Source organism: Amphiprion ocellaris, chromosome 8, assembly GCF_022539595.1.
Source record: "Amphiprion ocellaris isolate individual 3 ecotype Okinawa chromosome 8, ASM2253959v1, whole genome shotgun sequence".
NCBI lineage: Eukaryota > Metazoa > Chordata > Actinopteri > Pomacentridae > Amphiprion > Amphiprion ocellaris.
The window spans coordinates 1,424,669-1,444,441 of record NC_072773.1 but is presented as its reverse complement, the minus strand read 5'-3'; the positions used below and the strand labels follow the sequence as shown (position 1 = coordinate 1,444,441).

Here is a 19,773-nt window from a genome sequence, read left to right as displayed (position 1 = left end):
CGGATCGTGAGGGTGTGCTGGGAACGTCTGGCGGAGTCCCCTGTCAGAAGGAGTTTCAACTCCCACCTCCGGTCAAACTTCAACCATGTCCCGAGGGAGGTGGGGGACATTGAGTCCGAGTGGACCATGTTCCGTGCCTCCATTGCTGAGGCGGCCGATCGTTGCTGTGGCCGTAAGGTGGTCGGTGCCTGTCGCGGCGGCAATCCCCGAACCCATTGGTGGACACCGGCGGTAAGGGATGCCGTCAAGCTGAAGAAGGAGTCCTACCGGGCCTTTTTGGCCTGTGGGACTCCGGAGGCAGCTGACAGGTATCGGCTGGCCAAGCGGGCTGCAGCTGCGGCTGTCGCCGAGGCAAAAACTCGGGTATGGGAGGAGTTTGGCGAGGCCATGGAAAACGACTTCCGGACGGCTTCGAAGAGATTCTGGTCCACCATCCGGCGTCTCAGGGGGGGAAAGCGGTGCACTGTCAACACTGTGTATAGTGGGGATGGTGCACTGCTGACCTCAACTCGGGACGTTGTGAATCGGTGGGGGGGAGTACTTCGAAGACCTCCTCAATCCCACCGACACGCCTTCTGATTCAGAAGCGGGGCCTGGGGTCTCGGGGGTGGATTCTCCCATCTCTGGGGTCGAAGTCGCCGAGGTAGTTAAAAAGCTCCTTGGTGGCAGGGCCCCGGGGGTGGATGAGATCCGCCCGGAGTTCCTCAAGGCCCTGGATGTTGTGGGGCTGTCCTGGTTGACACGCCTCTGCAACATCGCGTGGACATCGGGGGCAGTGCCTCTGGATTGGCAGACTGGGGTGGTGGTCCCTCTTTTCAAAAAGGGGGACCGGAGGGTGTGTTCCAACTATAGGGGGATCACACTCCTCAGCCTCCCCGGGAAGGTCTATTCAGGGGTACTGGAGAGGAGGGTCCGCCGGATAGTCGAACCTCGGATTCAGGAGGAGCAATGTGGTTTTCGTCCCGGCCGTGGAACTGTGGACCAGCTCTACACCCTCAGCAGGGTCCTTGAGGGTGCATGGGAGTTTGCCCAACCAGTCCACATGTGTTTTGTGGATCTGGAGAAGGCTTTCGACCGTGTCCCTCGGGGAACCCTCTGGGGAGTGCTCCGGGAGTATGGGGTAACGGACCACCTAATACAGGCTGTCCGTTCCCTGTATGACCGGTGCCAGAGCTTGGTCCGCATCTCTGGCAATAAGTCGTACTCGTTTCCAGTGAGAGTTGGACTCCGCCAGGGCTGCCCTTTGTCACCGATTCTGTTCATAATTTTTATGGACAGAATATCTAGGCGCAGCCAGGGTGTTGAGGGGGTCCGGTTTGGTGACCTCAGGATTCCGTCACTGCTTTTCGCGGATGATGTGGTCCTGTTGGCTTCATCATGCCAGGACCTCCAACTCTCACTGGATCGGTTCGCAGCCGAGTGTGAAGCGGTTGGGATGAGGATCAGCACCTCCAAATCCGAGTCCATGGTCCTCAGCCGGAAAAGGGTGGAGTGCACTCTCCGGGTCAGGGATGAGGTCCTGCCCCAAGTGGAGGAGTTTAAGTACCTCGGGGTCTTGTTCACGAGTGAGGGAAGGATGGAGCGAGAGATCGACCGGCGGATTGCTACGGCCTCCGCAGTAATGCGGGCGCTGTACAGGTCCATCGTGGTAAAGAGGGAGCTGAGCCGAAAGGCGAAGCTCTCAATTTACCGGTCGATCTACGTTCCTACCCTCACCTATGGTCACGAGCTTTGGGTAGTGACCGAAAGAACAAGATCGCGGGTACAAGCGGCTGAAATGAGTTTCCTCCGCAGGGTGGCTGGGCTCTCCGTTAGAGATAGGGTGAGAAGCTCGGCCATCCGGGAGGATCTCAGAGTAGAGCCGCTGCTCCTCCGCGTAGAGAGGAGCCAGATGAGGTGGCTCGGGCATCTAATTAGGATGCCCCCCGGACGCCTCCCCGGTGAGGTGTTTAGGGCACGTCCCACTGGGAGGAGGCCCCGGGGAAGACCCAGGACACGCTGGAGAGACTATGTCTCCCAGCTGGCCTGGGAACGCCTTGGGGTCCCCCGGGAGGAGCTAGATGATGTGGCCGGGGAGAGGGAGGTCTGGGCTTCCCTCCTAAAGCTGCTGCCCCCGCGACCCGACCCGGACCAGCGGTAGAAGATGGATGGATGGATGGACCACAAATGGACACAAAACGACCACAGCGGCACAAAATTACCAAAAAATACACAAATTAACCACAAAAACACACAAAATTACCACAAAGAGACCCAAAATAACCACAAAAATACACTAATTAATCAGAAAAATACACAAAACCAAAAAAACATACAAAATTATCACAAAAATACACAAATTAAACACAAAAACACACAAAATCACCACAAAGATACACAAATTAACCACTAAAACACACAAAACAACCACAAAGAGACACAAAACGACCACCACAAAATGACCAAGACTCAATGATCACCAAAATACACAAAATCACAACAGATACACAAAATTACCACAAAAATACAAAAAATAACCACAGAGACGGAGAAAGAGCTCATAAATGCACCATTTTGTCTTGAATCATTGGTTACGACTCAACAAGCTTCCTGACAGCTGTTTCCACGGACCTTTGTGTGTCTCCACGGACCCTTGTGTGTCTCTCCAGGCCTGTGTGTCTCTACGGACCTTTGTGTGTCTCCACAGACCTTTGCGTGTCTCTACAGACCTTTGCGTGTCTCTACAGACCTTTGCGTGTCTCTACAGACCTTTGCATGTCTCTACAGACCTTTGCGTGTCTGTCCTGGTGTTTCCTAACCTGCTGATGGACTGACTGATGATTCAGGAGCAGCTCTAACAAACTGATGACATGAGAAACTTCTTCCTGGAGACCAAACCCTGAACATCAGTTAGTCACTTCCAGAGAACAGAGTGTTCTGTAGGGAGGAGGAGAACCATGGAGGAGGAGAACCATGGAGGAGGAGAACCATGGAGGAAGAGAACCATGGAGGAAGAGAACCATGGAGGAGAACCATGGAGGAGATCAGACTGAACGTGTAGCTGCATGAATCCTCTGCTCTCTGAAACTAAAACATCCAGTAACAGCTCAGTTGTTGAAAGCCTTGATCACATTTATACAAACTAAAAGTCCCACTGCGTCTATCTGTGCTCTTATTTTATGGGGTTTTGTTGTCGTTTTCGTTTTGTGTCTCTTTGTGGTTGTGTGTGTGTATGTTATTGTGTAGTTGTTGTGTTTATCACCTCCTGCAGCACTTCGTTGTCCTCCATGTACTTCTTGGCGGCGGTGCTCGCTCCCTCCGCCTGCTTCTTGAAGGCCTCGTTGGACGCCATGAGTGAAGCCTGCTGGGAAAGAAGCGTTGCTAGGCGACGCAACAACCTGAAACACACACAGACACATACACACACAGTGTGGGTCAGCACAGTCGCACAAACACTGCTGCTGTAACACAACAGTCAGGCTTAAAGGTGTTTATTACATGTGTTCAGTGTGGAAGGAAACGGATTTACAACAGGAGAGAACCTGGAAAAGACCAGGACCAGGACCATGATCAGAATCAGGACCACATTCAGGACCAGGACCAGGATCAGGATCAGACGTGGTTTTAGGGTTTTAAAGTTCAGGTTTAGGTTTTGGTTCAGGTTCTGGAGCTGGTTTTAAAGTTCAGGATCAGGTCTAGATGTGGTTTTAAAGTTTTAAAGTTGAGGTTCAGATGTAGTTTAATATTTCTGGTTCAGGTTCAGATTGTGTTTCAGGTTTTGGATTCTGGTTCTGATTCAGATTCAGACATGGTTGAGGTTTAGAACTGGTTTTAGAGTTTTTAGAGGTGTAGTTTTATATTTTGGTTTTGGTCCAGGTTCTGGTTCTAGAGTTCAGGTTCTGGTTCAGGTCCAGGTTGTGGTTCTAGAGTTCAGGTTCTGGTTCTGGTTCAGCCTCTTGTCCCTGCAGACCCTCAGACCTTCAGACCAGAACCTCCACGTGTCTCCTCTGTAGAACCTCTGACATTTGCAGCTCGGCGTCCTTCAGGCTGTGATGTAACGGTGACTCATACCGGGGGGGCAGGGCGGGGCAACTGGAGGGGGGCTTAGCAGAATAACTGCCCCCATTCCTGCCCCGTACAGTCAGAGGGGCAATTAGCGGGTCTACTGTAAACCACAGAGACCAAAGATCTGAATTATAAAGATCAGAACTCAAGTTTTACTGATCTCTGAACAGCTTTAAAACCTGGAAAATAAAACTTTAAAAAGTCCCATAAATAAAAATATTAATAAAATGTTAAAAACTTTTGGTAAAAGCTCATAAATTTAAAAATAATTAATTCAACTACAGATTAGATTTTCATTTTTATGTATTTCAAGTTCATTAGATGAACATCAAGACATTCAGTTTTTTAATTTGAGATATAAGAAATATGTCGTTTTTTTAATTTACTTTTGGTTAATTTCACATATTTTCAGGCAGGCGGGTGCTTCAACTAATGTTCAACTAATGTTTAGCTTCTTTTTGGTTTTATCTGCTAATAATTATGTTTATTAACATTATTATTGTTTGATTGATTGTTGAAGCAGAAAATCTCTTTATGGACTCAAATCTGAAGATATTTGACATTTTTAAACTGATTTCAACGAAAGCTGCTGATATTTTAGTTTAATCTCTAAATGTTGATATTTTTCTTTCAATCTCTAAATGCTGAAATTTTTAATCTCCAAATACAGATATTTTTAATCTCTATATGCTTTCATTATTTAGCTTAATCTCTACATGTTGATATTTTATAATTAAATCTTTTTTTCCAGGTGTTTTCAGGTTAAACTCGCTGCTGTTTGGTTCTCAGTTGATATTTTTATATATTTTTTAGTTTAATGTATTTTTTTTTCCAGGTGTTTTCAGGTTAAACTCGCTGTTTGGTTCTCATGTTGATATTTTTATATTTTTTTAGTTAAATCTTTTTTCCAGGTGTTTTCCAGTTAATCTCGCTGCTGTTTGGTTCTCATGCTGATATTCGGCTCTAAATAAAGGAACTCTGACCTCCAGCCTCCATATAAACCTGCTGGAGGTAAATTCACCGTCATGTGCTGCTGCAGTCGCCACCATGTGCCCGTCGTAAAAATGTGCTCGGCGATGCGTTCAGGGACGGTGTGACTCACTGCAGGTCTGATTGTGTCGCTGAGCTTCTGCTGCTATTTCCAGGGTGTAAAAGACGGAACGTCCAAACATAGATGGAGCTTCCTGCTGCCGTCTGACCCCGATGTTCTGCAGCTGCTGCAGAACGATCCGACGACTCATATATTAGATTAATTATTATTATGTTAACATCTGGTCTCTGCAGAGAAATCTGACATGAACCAGAATCGTTCTTCTGAGGAACAAAAAACAAGTGTCTGTAAAATATTATTAAATGTGAATATATATTAAATTATCAGAGAAATCTGTGACAAAACTAAACAAACGTATTTAATAGAATAAAGGTTAAATATAAAAATAGTATAAATGTCTAAAAGAGTCAGAAAAATATACAAAATGCCAATTAAAAGCAAGAATATATCTGGAAAATGTCAAAATACATTGAAAAAATGTAAAAGGTAAAAAAAAAAAAAAAATGTTATGTAAAAAATAAATATGCAAAAATAAAGAATGACAAAAATGGGGTTAAAAAATAAAAATAAATATGTGGAAAATTAAATTAAATTAAATTAAAGAATTAAAATGTCAGAAAACATGAATATCGTGTGAAAATATTTGTCTCAAAAAAAACTACAAAAAATATTAATTTGTCAGAAACACGTTCAGAAAATGTCTGAAAATGTAGAAAAAAATATTAAAACGTATTAAAACTGAGTTATGTTGGAAAATTATCAATCTAGAATTTCTGTACAAATAATAAATATAAATATTGTACAAAACACATAATTAAACCAAACAAGAGTAATAATAATTGAACTTGTTGGGTAGAAATGGTGGCTTTGTCAGGGACTACTTTCAGCGGCGGATGAATCTCTGCTGAGTATTTGTTAGACTCTATTTTGTGTGGAGGAATACAGGAAGTCCTCTCAGCTCCAAATACGGCTTCAGTCCTGAAATAATCCGGCAGCTGTCGCTTCTTCTGCCGCTTCTTGGCTGAGGTCGAGATTCCTGAATCACAGCAGAGGGCTTGGTCTAAACGCTGGAGCCGTGTGTCACTGCAGCTGCTGCATCACCTGATGCGACGACTCACCGAGCAGCTGCAGCCAGAACACGGTCCAACGACGGCGGCGCCCCCTGCAGGCGCCGGACGGAACCACGACTGTGTATCTCCGTTCAGACCAGAGGGTCAAACATGAGGCAAGTTGTTCTGATCATAAACTAAAATACCAGATTGTTCATTGTTCTGTTGTCGTTTTGTTTCTTGTTTTTGACATTTTTCTCCTTTTTGTGTCTCATTTGTCTTTCTGTTTCTCGTTTTTATTATTTATATTTTAATAATATTTTTCAGGTATTTTATTCATATTTTTATGACATTTTTCAGGTATTTTGTTCAAATTTTTGGAACTTTTTTCAGATATTTTATCAGTATTTTTAGGGCATTTTTGAGGTATTTTATTCAAATTTTTCGAACACTTTTCAGGTATTTTATTTATATTTTTGGGACATGTAACTAACATTTTTAGGACAATTTTTAGTGATTTTTTTAGTACATTTAAGAATGTTTGGATTGAGTTTGACAAACATATTTGACATAATTTGTAAAAACATTTTAGCATTTGGGCAGTAAATTGTCGATAAAAACATGGAGTTTGTGTGTGTGTGTACTGTGTTTCTGTAGTGTGTGTTTCTGTACTGTGTGTGTGTGTGTGTGTGTGTGTGTGTGTGTGTGTGTGTGTGTTTCTGTACTGTGTGTGTGTTTCTGTAGTGTGTGTGTTTCTGTAGTGTGTTTCTCTGTAGTGTGTGTTTCTGTACTGTGTGTGTGTTTCTGTACTGTGTGTGTGTGTGTTTCTGTACTGTGTGTGTGTTTCTGTAGTGTGTGTGTTTCTGTAGTGTGTTTCTCTGTAGTGTGTGTTTCTGTAGTGTGTGTTTCTCTGTAGTGTGTGTTTCTGTAGTGTGTGTTTCTCTGCAGTGTGTGTTTCTGTAGTGTGTGTGTTTCTGAACTGTGTGTGTTTCTGTAGTGTGTGTTTGTCTGTGTATGTGTTTCTGTACTGTGTAGTAGAGATCGACCGATATGGGTTTTTCAGGACCGATACCGATTATTAGTAGTTAGAGGAGGCCGATATTTGGAGCTGATATTCATTTGCAGTAAAAGTGTAAAAATTAGCGTGAAAAAAATTGAATAATGCAAACACTGAACTTCGTTTAAATGCCTAAAGCATGTTTATTTAATCAAACAAACAGAAAATAAGAGCTCCAGAAGTGCATGGATTTCCTACACTCAGAAGCATCTCTTATAAAGTTGAATAAAAGCTTAAATAAATACCTCCCTGAAATTTTTCCACAGTAAATAAAGTAAAATTTAAATATAACTATAATGACTTATCTTTGCTTTAACCCTTAGGAATGTGGGGGGACAATTTGACTGAGGTCTATTTTTGACCTGTACCTTTATATTTCACCTTAAAAATTGTTGATCTTGCTTTGCTTGGTGTCTTTTTTTCAGCACAACCTCACCTGTATGATTCTACAATTATTTATACATTTTTGATATAATGTATGAACACACTTGACCTAAAACTGCTGAAAAAATACAAAGTCTGAGTAGGAAAAAGATTTTTTTTACTGTGGACACCATAAACATGTGTAAAGAATCCTTCTCAGAACTTAGAATGCAAATATAAATTGTTTATGTCCTAAAATAATGTGCAAATTCAGCAGTCAACACAGTTATATACCACTATTTGCACTAAAATGCAGGAAATTTTTAGGCACTTTGGCACAACTATTTACAAAATCCTCAGGAGTCACAATAAAATTTTACATAAATGAATTTGTGCCACTCCAAAAAAAACTTTTCTGTCCACCACAGTCTCTACAATGGCAAAAACAATAGGAAAGGGGCTTTATGGCTCAGTGGGTAGAGTGGCCGTCTTGTAACTGGAGGGTTGCCAGTTTGATCCTGACCTGAAGAGCTCATGTTGAGGTCTCCCTGAGCAAGACACTAAACCCTTAACTGCTCCTGATGGGTTGTGGTTAATGCCTTGCATGGCAGCTTCTACCATCAGAGTGTGAATGGGTGAATGTGATGTATAATGTAAAGCGCTTTGGGTATCGTTTCAGGTACAGTAAAGCGCTATATAAATACAGACCATTTACCATTTAGGACCATGTGGAGAATCTGGAGTCCTGGTGTTCTCCATTGCTAGAATAAGTTTATTATTATTATTATTATTATTATTATTATTATTTTAAATAAAATGATAGAAAGTTCCAAATCCGCACTTTGGCCATCTCTCCTCTGTGTATTTCTTAAATATTCCACTCTCTTACTAGTAAAACAGAGACGCTGTGACTGGGATCATGCCTGTGCAGACGCTCTCATCCCCCAGGTGCTTCCAGCAGGGAGTCTCAGAGCTGTTTGTTTTTCACACGTCACTCCCTAAGAGTTGCAAAACTCTCCCTGATGTTTCTGATTGTTTTTGTGTCAGCTACAGAAGGCTTCAAAGAATCTCCCGTTTAGCCGTTCACCATACGTCTAAAGTTCGCTCAAAAGTACAGTGTTTATTATTGATCATAACTCTGGTTTTACTTGGTCGATCAACACTATTCAAAAACTGGTAGAAAGTTCAAAATCCGCACTTTTGACACACGTTTAAAGGGAGACTCGTCGACGCTTCATCTTCCTGCTTCGTTCGATTATGCAGAGGATTAAGTAATTCACAGACATGTCGGGAGGTAATAGGAGTTAGCAGAGCTGCCGCTAATGTTTACTCCGCTCTTACGTTATTCTGCTGCTCACTGTAACGTTAGTAGTAGTTGTGAGATCTAGAGCACTGGGATGTTTATTACAATTTCGGAAGAGTTTTCTGCATTTACCTTCGACACGTGTTTTCTCTCTGGAGCTTCTCACACAAGAAAACGTTCCCTCTCTGCTGTGTGTGTGTGTGTGTGTGTGTGTGTGTGTGTGTGTGTGTGTGTGTGTGTGTGTGTGTGTGTGTGAGGACAGCTACTGCTTCAGAGGCTCTGCCACTGAAGCTTAACCAATCAGAGCGCGGGGTGGATAGTGCTGGAGACAGAAAGCAGGGAGAGAGACGCGGCTGCATCTGAGCCAAAATAACTCAGGTTTAAATTGATTTCTTCATATCGGCCCGTCGGATTAAAAAAAGGCCGATGCCGATATACGTCAAATGTCCAAATATCGGCACCGATCGGTCGATCTCTACTGTGTAGTGTCTGTTTCTGTAGTGTGTGTGTTTCTGTACTGTGTGTGTGTCTGTAGTGTGTGTGTGTGTTTCTGTAGTGTGTGTGTTTCTGTAGTGTGTGTGTTTCTGTAGTTTGTGTGTGTCTGTAGTGTGTGTGTTTCTGTACTGTGTACTTCTGTACTGTATGTGTTTCTGTAGTGTGTGTGTGTACTGTGTGTGTGTCTGTAGTGTGTGTGTCTGTACTGTGTGTGTTTCTGTACTGTGTGTGTTTCTGTACTGTGTGTGTGTTTCTATAGTGTGTGTTTCTGTACTGTGTATGTTTCTGTAGTGTGTGTCTGTAGTGTGCGTGTGTTTCTGTACTGTGTGTGTCTGTTCTGTGTGTGTCTGTAGCGTGTACTGTGTGTGTCTGTAGTGTGTGTTTCTGTAGTGTGTGTGTCTGTACTGTGTGTGTCTCTGTACTGTGTGTGTTTCTGTAGTGTGTGTGTGTGTTTCTGTAGTGTGTGTGTTTCTGTACTCTGTGTGTCTGTACCGTGTGTTTCTGTACTGTGTGTTTCTGTAGTGTGTGTTTCTGTACTGTGTGTGTTTCTGTACTGTGTGTCTGTACTGTGTGTTTCTGTACCGTGTGAGTCTGTAGTGTGTGTGTGTTACTGTACTGTGTGTTTCTGTAGTGTGTGTGTGTGTGTTTCTGTACTGTGTGTTTCTGTACTGTGTACTGTGTGTGTCTGTACTGTGTGTGTCTGTAGTGTGTTTCTGTACTGTGCATTTCTGTACTGTGCGTTTCTGTACTGTGTGTGTGTCTGTAGTGTGTGTGTCTGTAGTCTGTGTTTGTCTGTAGTGTGTGTGTCTGTAGTGTGTGTTTCTGTAGTGTGCGTTTCTGTAGTGTGCGTTTCTGTAGTGTGCGTTTCTGTAGTGTGCGTTTCTGTAGTATGTGTGTGTCTGTACTGTGTGTGTGTCTGTACTGTCTGTGTCTGTACTGTCTGTGTCTGTAGTGTGTGTGTCTGTACTGTGTGTGTCTGTACTGTCTGTGTGTTTCTGTACTGTGTGTCTGTACTGTGTGTGTCTGTAGTGTGTGTGTCTGTAGTGTGTGTGTCTGTACTGTGTCTGTTTCTGTACTGTGTGTGTCTGTAGTGTGTGTGTGTGTGTGTTTCTGTACTGTGTGTTTCTGTACTGTGTGTTTCTGTACTGTGCGTGTGTCTGTACGGTGTGTGTCTGTATTGTGTAGTGTGTGTGTGTCTGTACTGTGCATGTGTCTGTACTGTGCGTGTCTGCACTGTGTAGTGTGTGTGTCTGTACTGTGTGTGTCTGTACTGTGTAGTGTGTGTGTCTGTACTGTGCGTGTGTCTGTACTGTGTGTGTCTGTACTGTGTAGTGTGTGTGTCTGTACTGGGTGTGTCTGTACTGTGCGTGTGTCTGTACTGTGTGTGTCTGTACTGTGTAGTGTGTGTGTCTGTACTGTGTGTCTGTACTGTGTAGTGTGTGTGTCTGTACTGTGCGTGTCTGTACTGTGCGTGTCTGTACTGTGCATGTGTCTGTACTGTGCGTGTGTCTGTACTGTGTAGTGTGTGTGTCTGTACTGTGCATGTGTCTGTACTGTGTGTGTCTGTACTGTGCGTGTATCTGTACTGTGTGTGTCTGTACTGTGCGTGTGTCTGTACTGTGCGTGTATCTGTACTGTGCGTGTGTCTGTACTGTGCGTGTGTCTGTACTGTGCGTGTGTCTGTACTGTGTGTGTTTCTTACAGACAGAGCAGCAGGGCGAAGCCAGCAATGTATTCGTTCCTCTGAGCTCTGAACAGTTTCATGTGGATGTGTTCGATGGCCGTCGGGTTGTTGGTCAGATCCACCTTCTCCGTCACGCTGTACTTCCTCACCTCACGGAACGCGTCTACACACATTGAATAAAATCAGGCTTACAGTGTTTCTTGTGACAAATTAAAGTTTTTTTTTACTGGTCTTTAATTATCATTTCATAAATACAGAAAATACCGTCAACAACAGTTTTCTGTGTTCAGATGCAAAATATTCTATAAATCAGTCTGTTAATGATAAAGAAAGAGCTGCTGAGAGTTTCTGGAACAGAGTGAAAAGAAAACAACATTCTAATTATTATTGATGTTTACAAACATGCAAGAAAATACAAATAAAAATATTTAAATAAATATTAGTAATCATGAAATATAAAAAGCTCAAAATAAAGTGTGAAAATTATTTTTAAAATGCTTTAAACATAATAAATATTTAAAAACAGTAACAAAACCAATAAATGAAGAAAATATTTTAAATATGTAAAAATAAATTTAAAAATCTAAATATAAAAAAATTACATTACTAATAATGAAATATAAAGAAGTCAAAACACGTGAAAATTATTTTTAAAATGTTTTCAAAGTATTAAATATTTAAAAAAATATTAACAAAAGTGATAAATTATTTAAAGAATATTCTAAATATGTCAAAATAAACAAAATAATTTAAATAATAAAAAAATTAAAAATATATTACAAATCACAAATAATATAAAGAATATAAATAAATAAAATATGACATCACGAAAATGTCCAAACATATTTCCAAAAATGTTTTTTTTTTTTTTTAAATATTAACCAAAACCTGATTCAGGATCCTTCAAACAAACTTCAGTCCTGTCCTCTGAGGGTAATAATAATAATAATAATAATAATAATAATAATTATGATTATTATTATTATTATTATCATCAATAATAATAATAATAATAATAATTATGATTATTATTATTATTATTATTATTATTATTATTATTATCAATAATAATAATAATAATAATAATGATTATTATTATCAAGAAGAAGAAGAAATGTTATTAATAATAATTAAACGTACCGATGAGCAGGAAGACCAGGATGGCCATGGCCACCATGAAGGAGGTGTTTCCATAGAGAGCGATGGTCTGAACGATACGAGATTTAAAGATCTTGTTCCACCTGGAAACAAAAAATATTTTTTATTCTTTATTTATTCTGCAGCTTTCACACAAAACAACAATAACACCAGCTGCAGTAGTTTTTAAATGCAAAATAAAAGTAGAATGAAAGAAATGAAAATGAGCAACATTAAAGACTGTAAATATGAAGTAGAGTCAAGATAAATACAAAAATTAGAATATTTGATCATGAAAATGTTAATGAAACGCAATTTTGAAAAAAAAAACAATAAAAAGGGAATTCATTTATTGGAGAAGAGTTAAAGCAATGAAAGAAAAAAAATGAGAAAATGTGAAAAAAAAAATCTGCAGCAGATTTCACAGAGGAATAATCTGAGGAGACTTTAAATCCACTGATGAAAATATTTCAGTTCAGAGTCGACTGTAAAATGCAGCTGTGGCGCCACCCAGTGACCTGAGATTTCATGAGTCTAATGAAGTTCTGAGGCTCAGAAATGATGGAAAAAGTCTTTTAATTTGATGCCCAGAGTTGGTTTTAGAAAGAATGAACAGAAACCAGGTTTATTCTTCAGACATTGACACCTGGAAGAATGCAAAACTGATCTGGTGTCAGTTTTTATCAGAACTCAGATGCATTTCTAATCAAACGTTGGTCAATTTACATGAAAGTTTCCCAAAATTACACAAAAAATTCTCATAATCTGTCCGAAATGTCTCAGAAACTGTTCAAAAAGACGAAAATCGTTCAGAGTTACTAGAAAACTGTTGGAAATAACTCAATAAATGTTCACAAGGACTCAAAGGTTTGTGTCATTTTGGTCAAGTTTGAAGCATTTTCGATGAATTTCAGCTGTTTTCTACAATCTTCTAGTCTTTCTGGACCCACCTCTATGGACTTCAAGGACCTGGAATGTTCTAAGTGAGACTAAACTTAAAGACTGGAAGCAGGAAAGGAGAACGTCCCCTGGAGAAAGTTCTAGAGTAGACCTACCGACAACTGGAGAAAGTTCTAGAGTAGAATTACTCTAGAACTTTCTCCAGGGGACGTTCTCCTCTATGGACTTCAAGGACCTGGAACTCTGGAAATATTCCCAATATGAAGGTAGAACTCTGAATCTGAATAAAGTTACTGCAGATGAAGAACCAGATGGTTGTCAGGAGGTTCTGGTTGTTCTTTTTATGGAATATTCTCTCTTTTTAATCTAACCTGTGTCATTTTTAGGCGATTTTAGGTTTTGAATCAGTTTGAGTCACACTGGCTAATTTGAGAGTAATTTTGAAGAAAAGTACCTCAAACAAAGTAGTTTTTAGTAATTTTATTTAATTTAAAACTCATTTAAGAAAAGTTTCAGATGGTTTTCAACAGATTCTTGAACAATATTTGAGTCATACTGACAAAATGAGTCTTTATGGACCATTTTATGAGTCGTTTTGGACAAGTTCTGAGTCATTCTGGAAAAGTTTCTAGGTGTTTAGTATCGGTGTTTGAGGTCATTGGGTCGACGTTTTGGTCATTGTGGTCACATTTTGAGTCGTTCTGGAAACAAAACCAGACAGTTTGGATCAGCTTGAGGTCATTTGAACATTTTGTGAGACATTTGATGTGTGTTTTTGTAGAAAACAAGACACAGCTTACCTAAATTTGTGATAAAATGATGCGTACTTTCAACATCAACTGAACTCCACGTTTACTTCAAGGTTTTACCGCTCAGAGCTGCAGTTTCTCTGCTTAAACCTTCCCTGTTCGTTTAACGTGTGTTTCTAATCAGATTTAAGTGTCTTCATACCTCGATTACTACGCAGCTTATATGCAGTTATGGTCAGGACATGAGGTCGTGTTACTGGTTGTCATAGCAACACAACACACTCCGGATTATAAAGACAGCACCTCATTCATTCTGATTAAATCTGGAAAATAGAAATTCTACAGTTTCTTTGTGACATTCCCAGCTGTCCAACAAACTCTGATCAACTCTCAGCGAGTACAGGAGAGTAGTTCTGGCTGAAACTATGTTAATACGTACCAACGATTATGGCTGGGTGAAAAGTAAGGACAGACATTTTTAAGAGTTTTCTCAACCAATAATCAACAGCATTAATTTTAAATAAGTACAGTGGACATTATTACATGAGCTGAGACGTTGTTAAACCACATTTTAGTTAAATAGCTTGTTTGGTATATTGGGTTCCAATAGTAGCAACAATATAAGGAGACTGCTGAATCTTATACAGCACAGTTCAGGGTCAGAGGCCAAATCTCTTGTGATTTCTCTGGATGCAGAGAAGGCCTTGGGCAGGATTGAATGGCCTTATTTACTGGAGGTTCTTTCCAAATTCAACTTAGGTGATAGTTTTATTAAGTGGATATCTCTTCTTTATGCTGCCCCACATGCTTCAGTCATCACAAATGGTCTGAGGTCCCCTACTTTCCCTGTGAGGTGTGGGTACAGACAGGGCTGTCCTGTCTCACCACTGCTTTTCGCCCTTGCTATTGAGCCCTTAGCGGAGGCCATTAGGAACGACCCGTTAGTGTCAGGTATAGAGGTGGGTCCTATATACCATAAAATTTCCTTGTACTGTGATGATGTCTTATTGTTTCTCAGTAATCCAGAGACTTCCATAGCCAGGGTAGTGGAAATAATTAGTGACATTAGTCAGTTTTCAGGTTATAAGATTAATTATTCTAAATCTGAGGCGATGCCCCTGACCTGCCCTGGTCTCCCACTTGCTCTGCCCCTTTTCGCTGGTCCCCATCTGGACTTGTCTATTTAGGCATAAAAATTACTCCGTCAGTTTATGGCCTGTACAAAGCAAACTTTGTGTCTCTGATTCGCAGGATTAAAGAAAACCTTGCTCGATGGACAGCTTTGCCCCTGTCCCTTTTGGGCAAAGTAAATCTGTTTACGATGACTATACTTCCACGTTTGCTGTACCCGTTCCAAATGATCCCTGCTCTCTTAACATGCAAATCACTCTCTATTCTTAACAGCTCTCTTTCATCTTTTCTTTGGAAAAATAAGCGGGCCAGATTTAAACTTGCAGTTTTACAACGACCTCTGGAGGAGGAGGGTCTTGGGGTGCCAGACATTAAACGCTACCAAGTTGCATGTTTGTGCATCTATTTTTGGCACTGGTTCAAAGAAGATCCAGACTCAACCAGGCTAACCTTGGAGGCTCTCCCAGAGACCCCTGGTCCTTTCTGTAATCTCTTACATATTTCTAAGAAATGGGTGAGCCTTAATGTTAAAAAAAATTTTTTTTTCTACGGAACACCCTTAAAACCTGGAGATTGGCAAGAAAATTTGAAAATCAAGAAGGTTTCCTCTCTCTCCTTACTCCTATCCACTCAAAGCCTGATTTCCCCCCTGGTTTTGAGGACCACTCCTTCTCCCACTGGGCCACTAGGGGTATTAAGACTATAGGTGATCTTGTGGTGAATGACTTTGTGATGTCATTTGATCAGCTTAAAGAGAAATATGATCTCCAGCAGAATCAATTTTTTAGATATTTGCAAGTGCGCAGCTTTGTCACCTCTGTCACTAAATTATACCCTAATGGTTTCTCTCTCTCAACAATGGAGGATATATTGAAAAATTCCGACTCTAAGAAACTCATTACTAAGTTTTATGGGGCTCTGTTAATCCCAAGCACTATTTACACTGCTCGTGTGAGATCCCTCTGGGAGGCTGATTTTGGGGTTACTATTTCTGATGACGAGTGGAGCGGGGTTTGGCAGAGCTCCTCAGGTTGTCTATCTACAAACAAAGCCAGGGAATTACAATTCAAAATCATACATCGGCTTCAAATTACCCCAGTGAGACGTAACAAGTTTAATCCTTTGCTTTCAAAATACTGTAACAAATGTATAATTAATGATGGCTCATATTTCCATTGTATTTTTGACTGTCGCCTTGTAACTGACTTCTGATGCAGTGTATGTAAGGAAATTGATATTTTTTTCCAAGAAGAAACTGTCCCTAAAACCCATTTCCTGTATTTTGGGTGTTCAGCTTACCGCAGTGAATCTAACCCGTCCCTTACTGAAGCTGCTTCAGGTGTTGCTATTTGGTGCCAGGAGATGTATTCTCCTCCACTGGATATTGGACACGGTCCCTACTACCTCACTTTGGATCACGAACATTATGGAACTTGTCCCTCTTGAAGCAATGAGCTTCTGGCTGAAAGACAATCCATTTAAAGTCTTCAATATATTGGCGAGGATGGGGCCCAGGCTCTACGGAGGGGCCATTATGGACTAACATGGATGGAAATATCTGAGCACATCCACTTTTAGCTCGCCACTACCTGGTCAATGTATCTGATGTCCCTTGAGGTATTACTTTGTACAATGCCTTCTGCGCCTGTGTTGTATGCAATCTGAATGTTTGCACGTGTCCATGTTTCATCCTTAGTACCTTGATGTCCGTGAGGGAAATGTTGCTTATGTTCCCATGTTTGCACCTGTAATCTTACAATTAAATATAATGATTTATAAAAAATAAATAGCTTGTTTGGATCGGCCTCTCAGTAGGTGGAGCTTCGTTCTTGTAGCTCGATTTAAAACAGGAGTTCTGGTTGGAGGTCATTAACCAGCTGATCTATATTTACTGACATCAGGACCTTCTTCTTTTTCTGCCTTATTGGTGAATAGATTTTTAATCAGTGAAGCTATGAAAGGCAAATAATCAAGTGAGAGTGTAAGACAGGTGAGGCTGTAGGACAGGTGAGCACTGACCTCTTGGGTGAGATAAAGGGGATACAGAGCAGCAGAACAAAGAAAACCTCGACGTAGAGGAAGGTGGCGACGGCCGTCCACTGCAGACTCATCCTGAACACAGAATAGAATTAACGAAGGAAGATTAAACTTTACATAAAAACACAAACAGGAAGTATAATGTTCCACAGCTTCTGAATTTAACTCATTTTGGATGAGTTTCACGTCGTTTTAGACAAATCTGAAAGATATTTGGACGCTTTGAGTCACGCTGGTCTGACTTTTAAAGAGACTTTGACCAAGTTTTATGCGATTCTGGACAATTTTCAAGTCATTTTAGACAATTTTGATTCGGTTTGGAGACTTAAAAAAATAGTCAAAGAAGTGTTTATTTTTGATGATGTTCTGGTTCCACAGAGCTGCAGGACTATAAAAATGAACCGCGGTGAAGAAAAACGAGACAGAAGCTATGAAAGAGCAGAGTCGCATTCCTTCAAATCAAAGGGTTGTTTTTTTTCATTTTGGACAAATTGTGGTTATTCAGGACATGTTTTTAGCCATTTTACACAGATTTCAGGACACTTTTTTGACAAATTTTGATATATTCTGGACAAATTTGGGAAGTTGTTGAGTACATTTGGACAAGTTTGAGTCATTTTGAACAAACTATGACTGATTTATGTCAGGTTTTAAGGAATCTTGGACACACTGGAAACCATTTGAGAGTCATTTTGGACACTTTTTTGTCATTTATGGAAAATACTGAGTCATTCTAGACAAACTTGAGCAATTCTGGACATCCAGGACTTCAAATCATTTAGTAAATTACAATAAAAAACCAAATAAATGCTTCTTTTTTTTCTGGTTTCCATCATTGTAACTGAGTCCTACTGCCAGAAGACGTCTCTGAGTTCTCTTCTTCATTCTGGCTACTCAGAGCTGCAGGACTTTAAAACACACCACAGTGAAGGAAAATGTGGAAACATTTTTAGTAGTTCTGGATAGGTTTCAAGTAATTTTAGACAAACTGGACACATTTTGTGTGATTTTGTGAAAGATTCAAGTCATTCTGGACACATTTTGAGTCATTTTAGGTCAATTTTGAGTAATTTTGGACAAATTTCAAGAAACTCTTGACAAGTTTCAAATTATTTCAGACAAACTGCGTCAGTTTGGACATATTTTATGCAACTTTGGACGAGTTTCAAGTCAACCTGGAGAAGTTTGAGTCATTTTAAAGGATCTGAGTCATTCTGGAGAAATTTTAAGTCGTTTAGGACAAATTATGAATGATATCTAACTAGTTTTATAGAATAAATAATCAAATAAATGCTTCTTTTTCCTCTGATTTCTGACATCTCTGAGTTCTCTCCTTCTTCATTCTGGTTCCACAGAGCTGCAGGACTTTAAAATGTTTCACAATGAAGAAAAATTAAGGTTCTGTTTAAAGTTACTGAACCCCCTTTACTTGAATTTCCCTCGGGATTAATAAAGTATCTATCTATCTATCTATCTATCTATCTTCTCTTGGACTACCAGCTAATTCTGAGGAATCCTTGTCGAGATAATGAACATTTCCCGTCACTAGTTTAGTGATTTAAGCCGATTAAGGAAAGAAAACCTGAGACACAGTTCTGATGTAAACAGCAAAGTGAGGAAAAATAAGACATGAGCTAAAAAATCAGCTCAGAGGATTCAGACTTCTGAGAGGGACGATGCAGACGTCTGGAACTGTGACTCGTCAGAATTTAACTGCAGATTTCTGAAACTGCAACTCATCATAACATCTGTAATAAGAAACAGCTGGATAATAAAAGCTCGTTCTGTCTTCTGTCCTGGAATAATAATAAAGATAATGATGTGGGTAAATTAAATGTTCTTTTAGACTAACTGGATGTCAGATGTCTGCAGTCATTAGATGTTACATCAGCTCTAAGTGGGTGAAGAGTGGATGGAGGCCTGAGGGGGGAGTGGCAGCTACTAGTAGCATGCTAACACAATGAGGCTTCTAGTAGCATGCTAACAGCATACTAACGTCTACATTACATTTAACTGTGTTTATTATTAGGGAGAGAAACAGCCTCTAACTGTGTAGAAACTCTGAACCACCTCATCATCCGACACAACCAGCTGCTACACAGACTAACTCCTGAAAGATACCAGCTAACTCGTCTGAAAACACTGATAACACCAACCAAAGTCCATCTAAAACCCTCCCTTCTCTCCTGAAACTAACACACACACACACACACACACACACACACACACACACACACACACACACACACACACACACACAGGACGAGATGTTAGCATTTGGGGTCGCCTATTTACTGGAGCTAAAGAAGCTAATAATCACAACAGAGTGTGCTCAATTGGGCTCCGTCTATTCGCTGGAACGCGAGATACTTCTGCTCGTTGTTGTGGAGTTGAGCTAACTAGCATGCTAGCTGTTTTTACGCTGAGTCCGGATTAGCCGGTTAGCCGCCATGTGCTCCGTCTACTTGCTGGAAATGTAAAACTGTTACTAAGTTATGACTGTGCGAAGTTTGGCAGCCAAATGCTAACTGGTTTTATTAGCATGATGGCAGCAGTTAGCCTGAGCAGGCGGTAATAAAACAGAGCGGTGGTTATAAATGAGCAGGTAGAACTCACCTGAGAAGCGCTACGGACTCAGACCGGGGCGAAGATCGGTCTGCTGCGTAGTTAAACCGTCCGCTGGCTCCGGTCCGTTAGCCTCTTAGGGTTAGCCTAGCTTCTTGTTCCGCTTTAGTTTTTAGTGCCAGCTCATCCTGAAACGTGATTGGACGCG

General features: G+C 40.7%; 1 protein-coding gene across 1 annotated transcript in view; it reads right to left on the bottom strand.

Moving 5' to 3' along the window:
* The window catches only part of bcap31 (B cell receptor associated protein 31), a 28,873-nt gene extending 9,100 nt beyond the window's left edge, over positions 1-19,773 (bottom strand). The window contains exons 1-5 of the mRNA XM_055013282.1: positions 19,617-19,773; positions 16,983-17,075; positions 12,187-12,287; positions 11,065-11,209; positions 3,242-3,377 (exon numbers count right to left, since the gene is read on the bottom strand). Coding sequence (XP_054869257.1) covers positions 3,242-3,377; positions 11,065-11,209; positions 12,187-12,287; positions 16,983-17,074 — 474 coding nt within the window. The 5' untranslated portion in view covers position 17,075; positions 19,617-19,773. The remainder of the gene's footprint in view (positions 1-3,241; positions 3,378-11,064; positions 11,210-12,186; positions 12,288-16,982; positions 17,076-19,616) is intronic.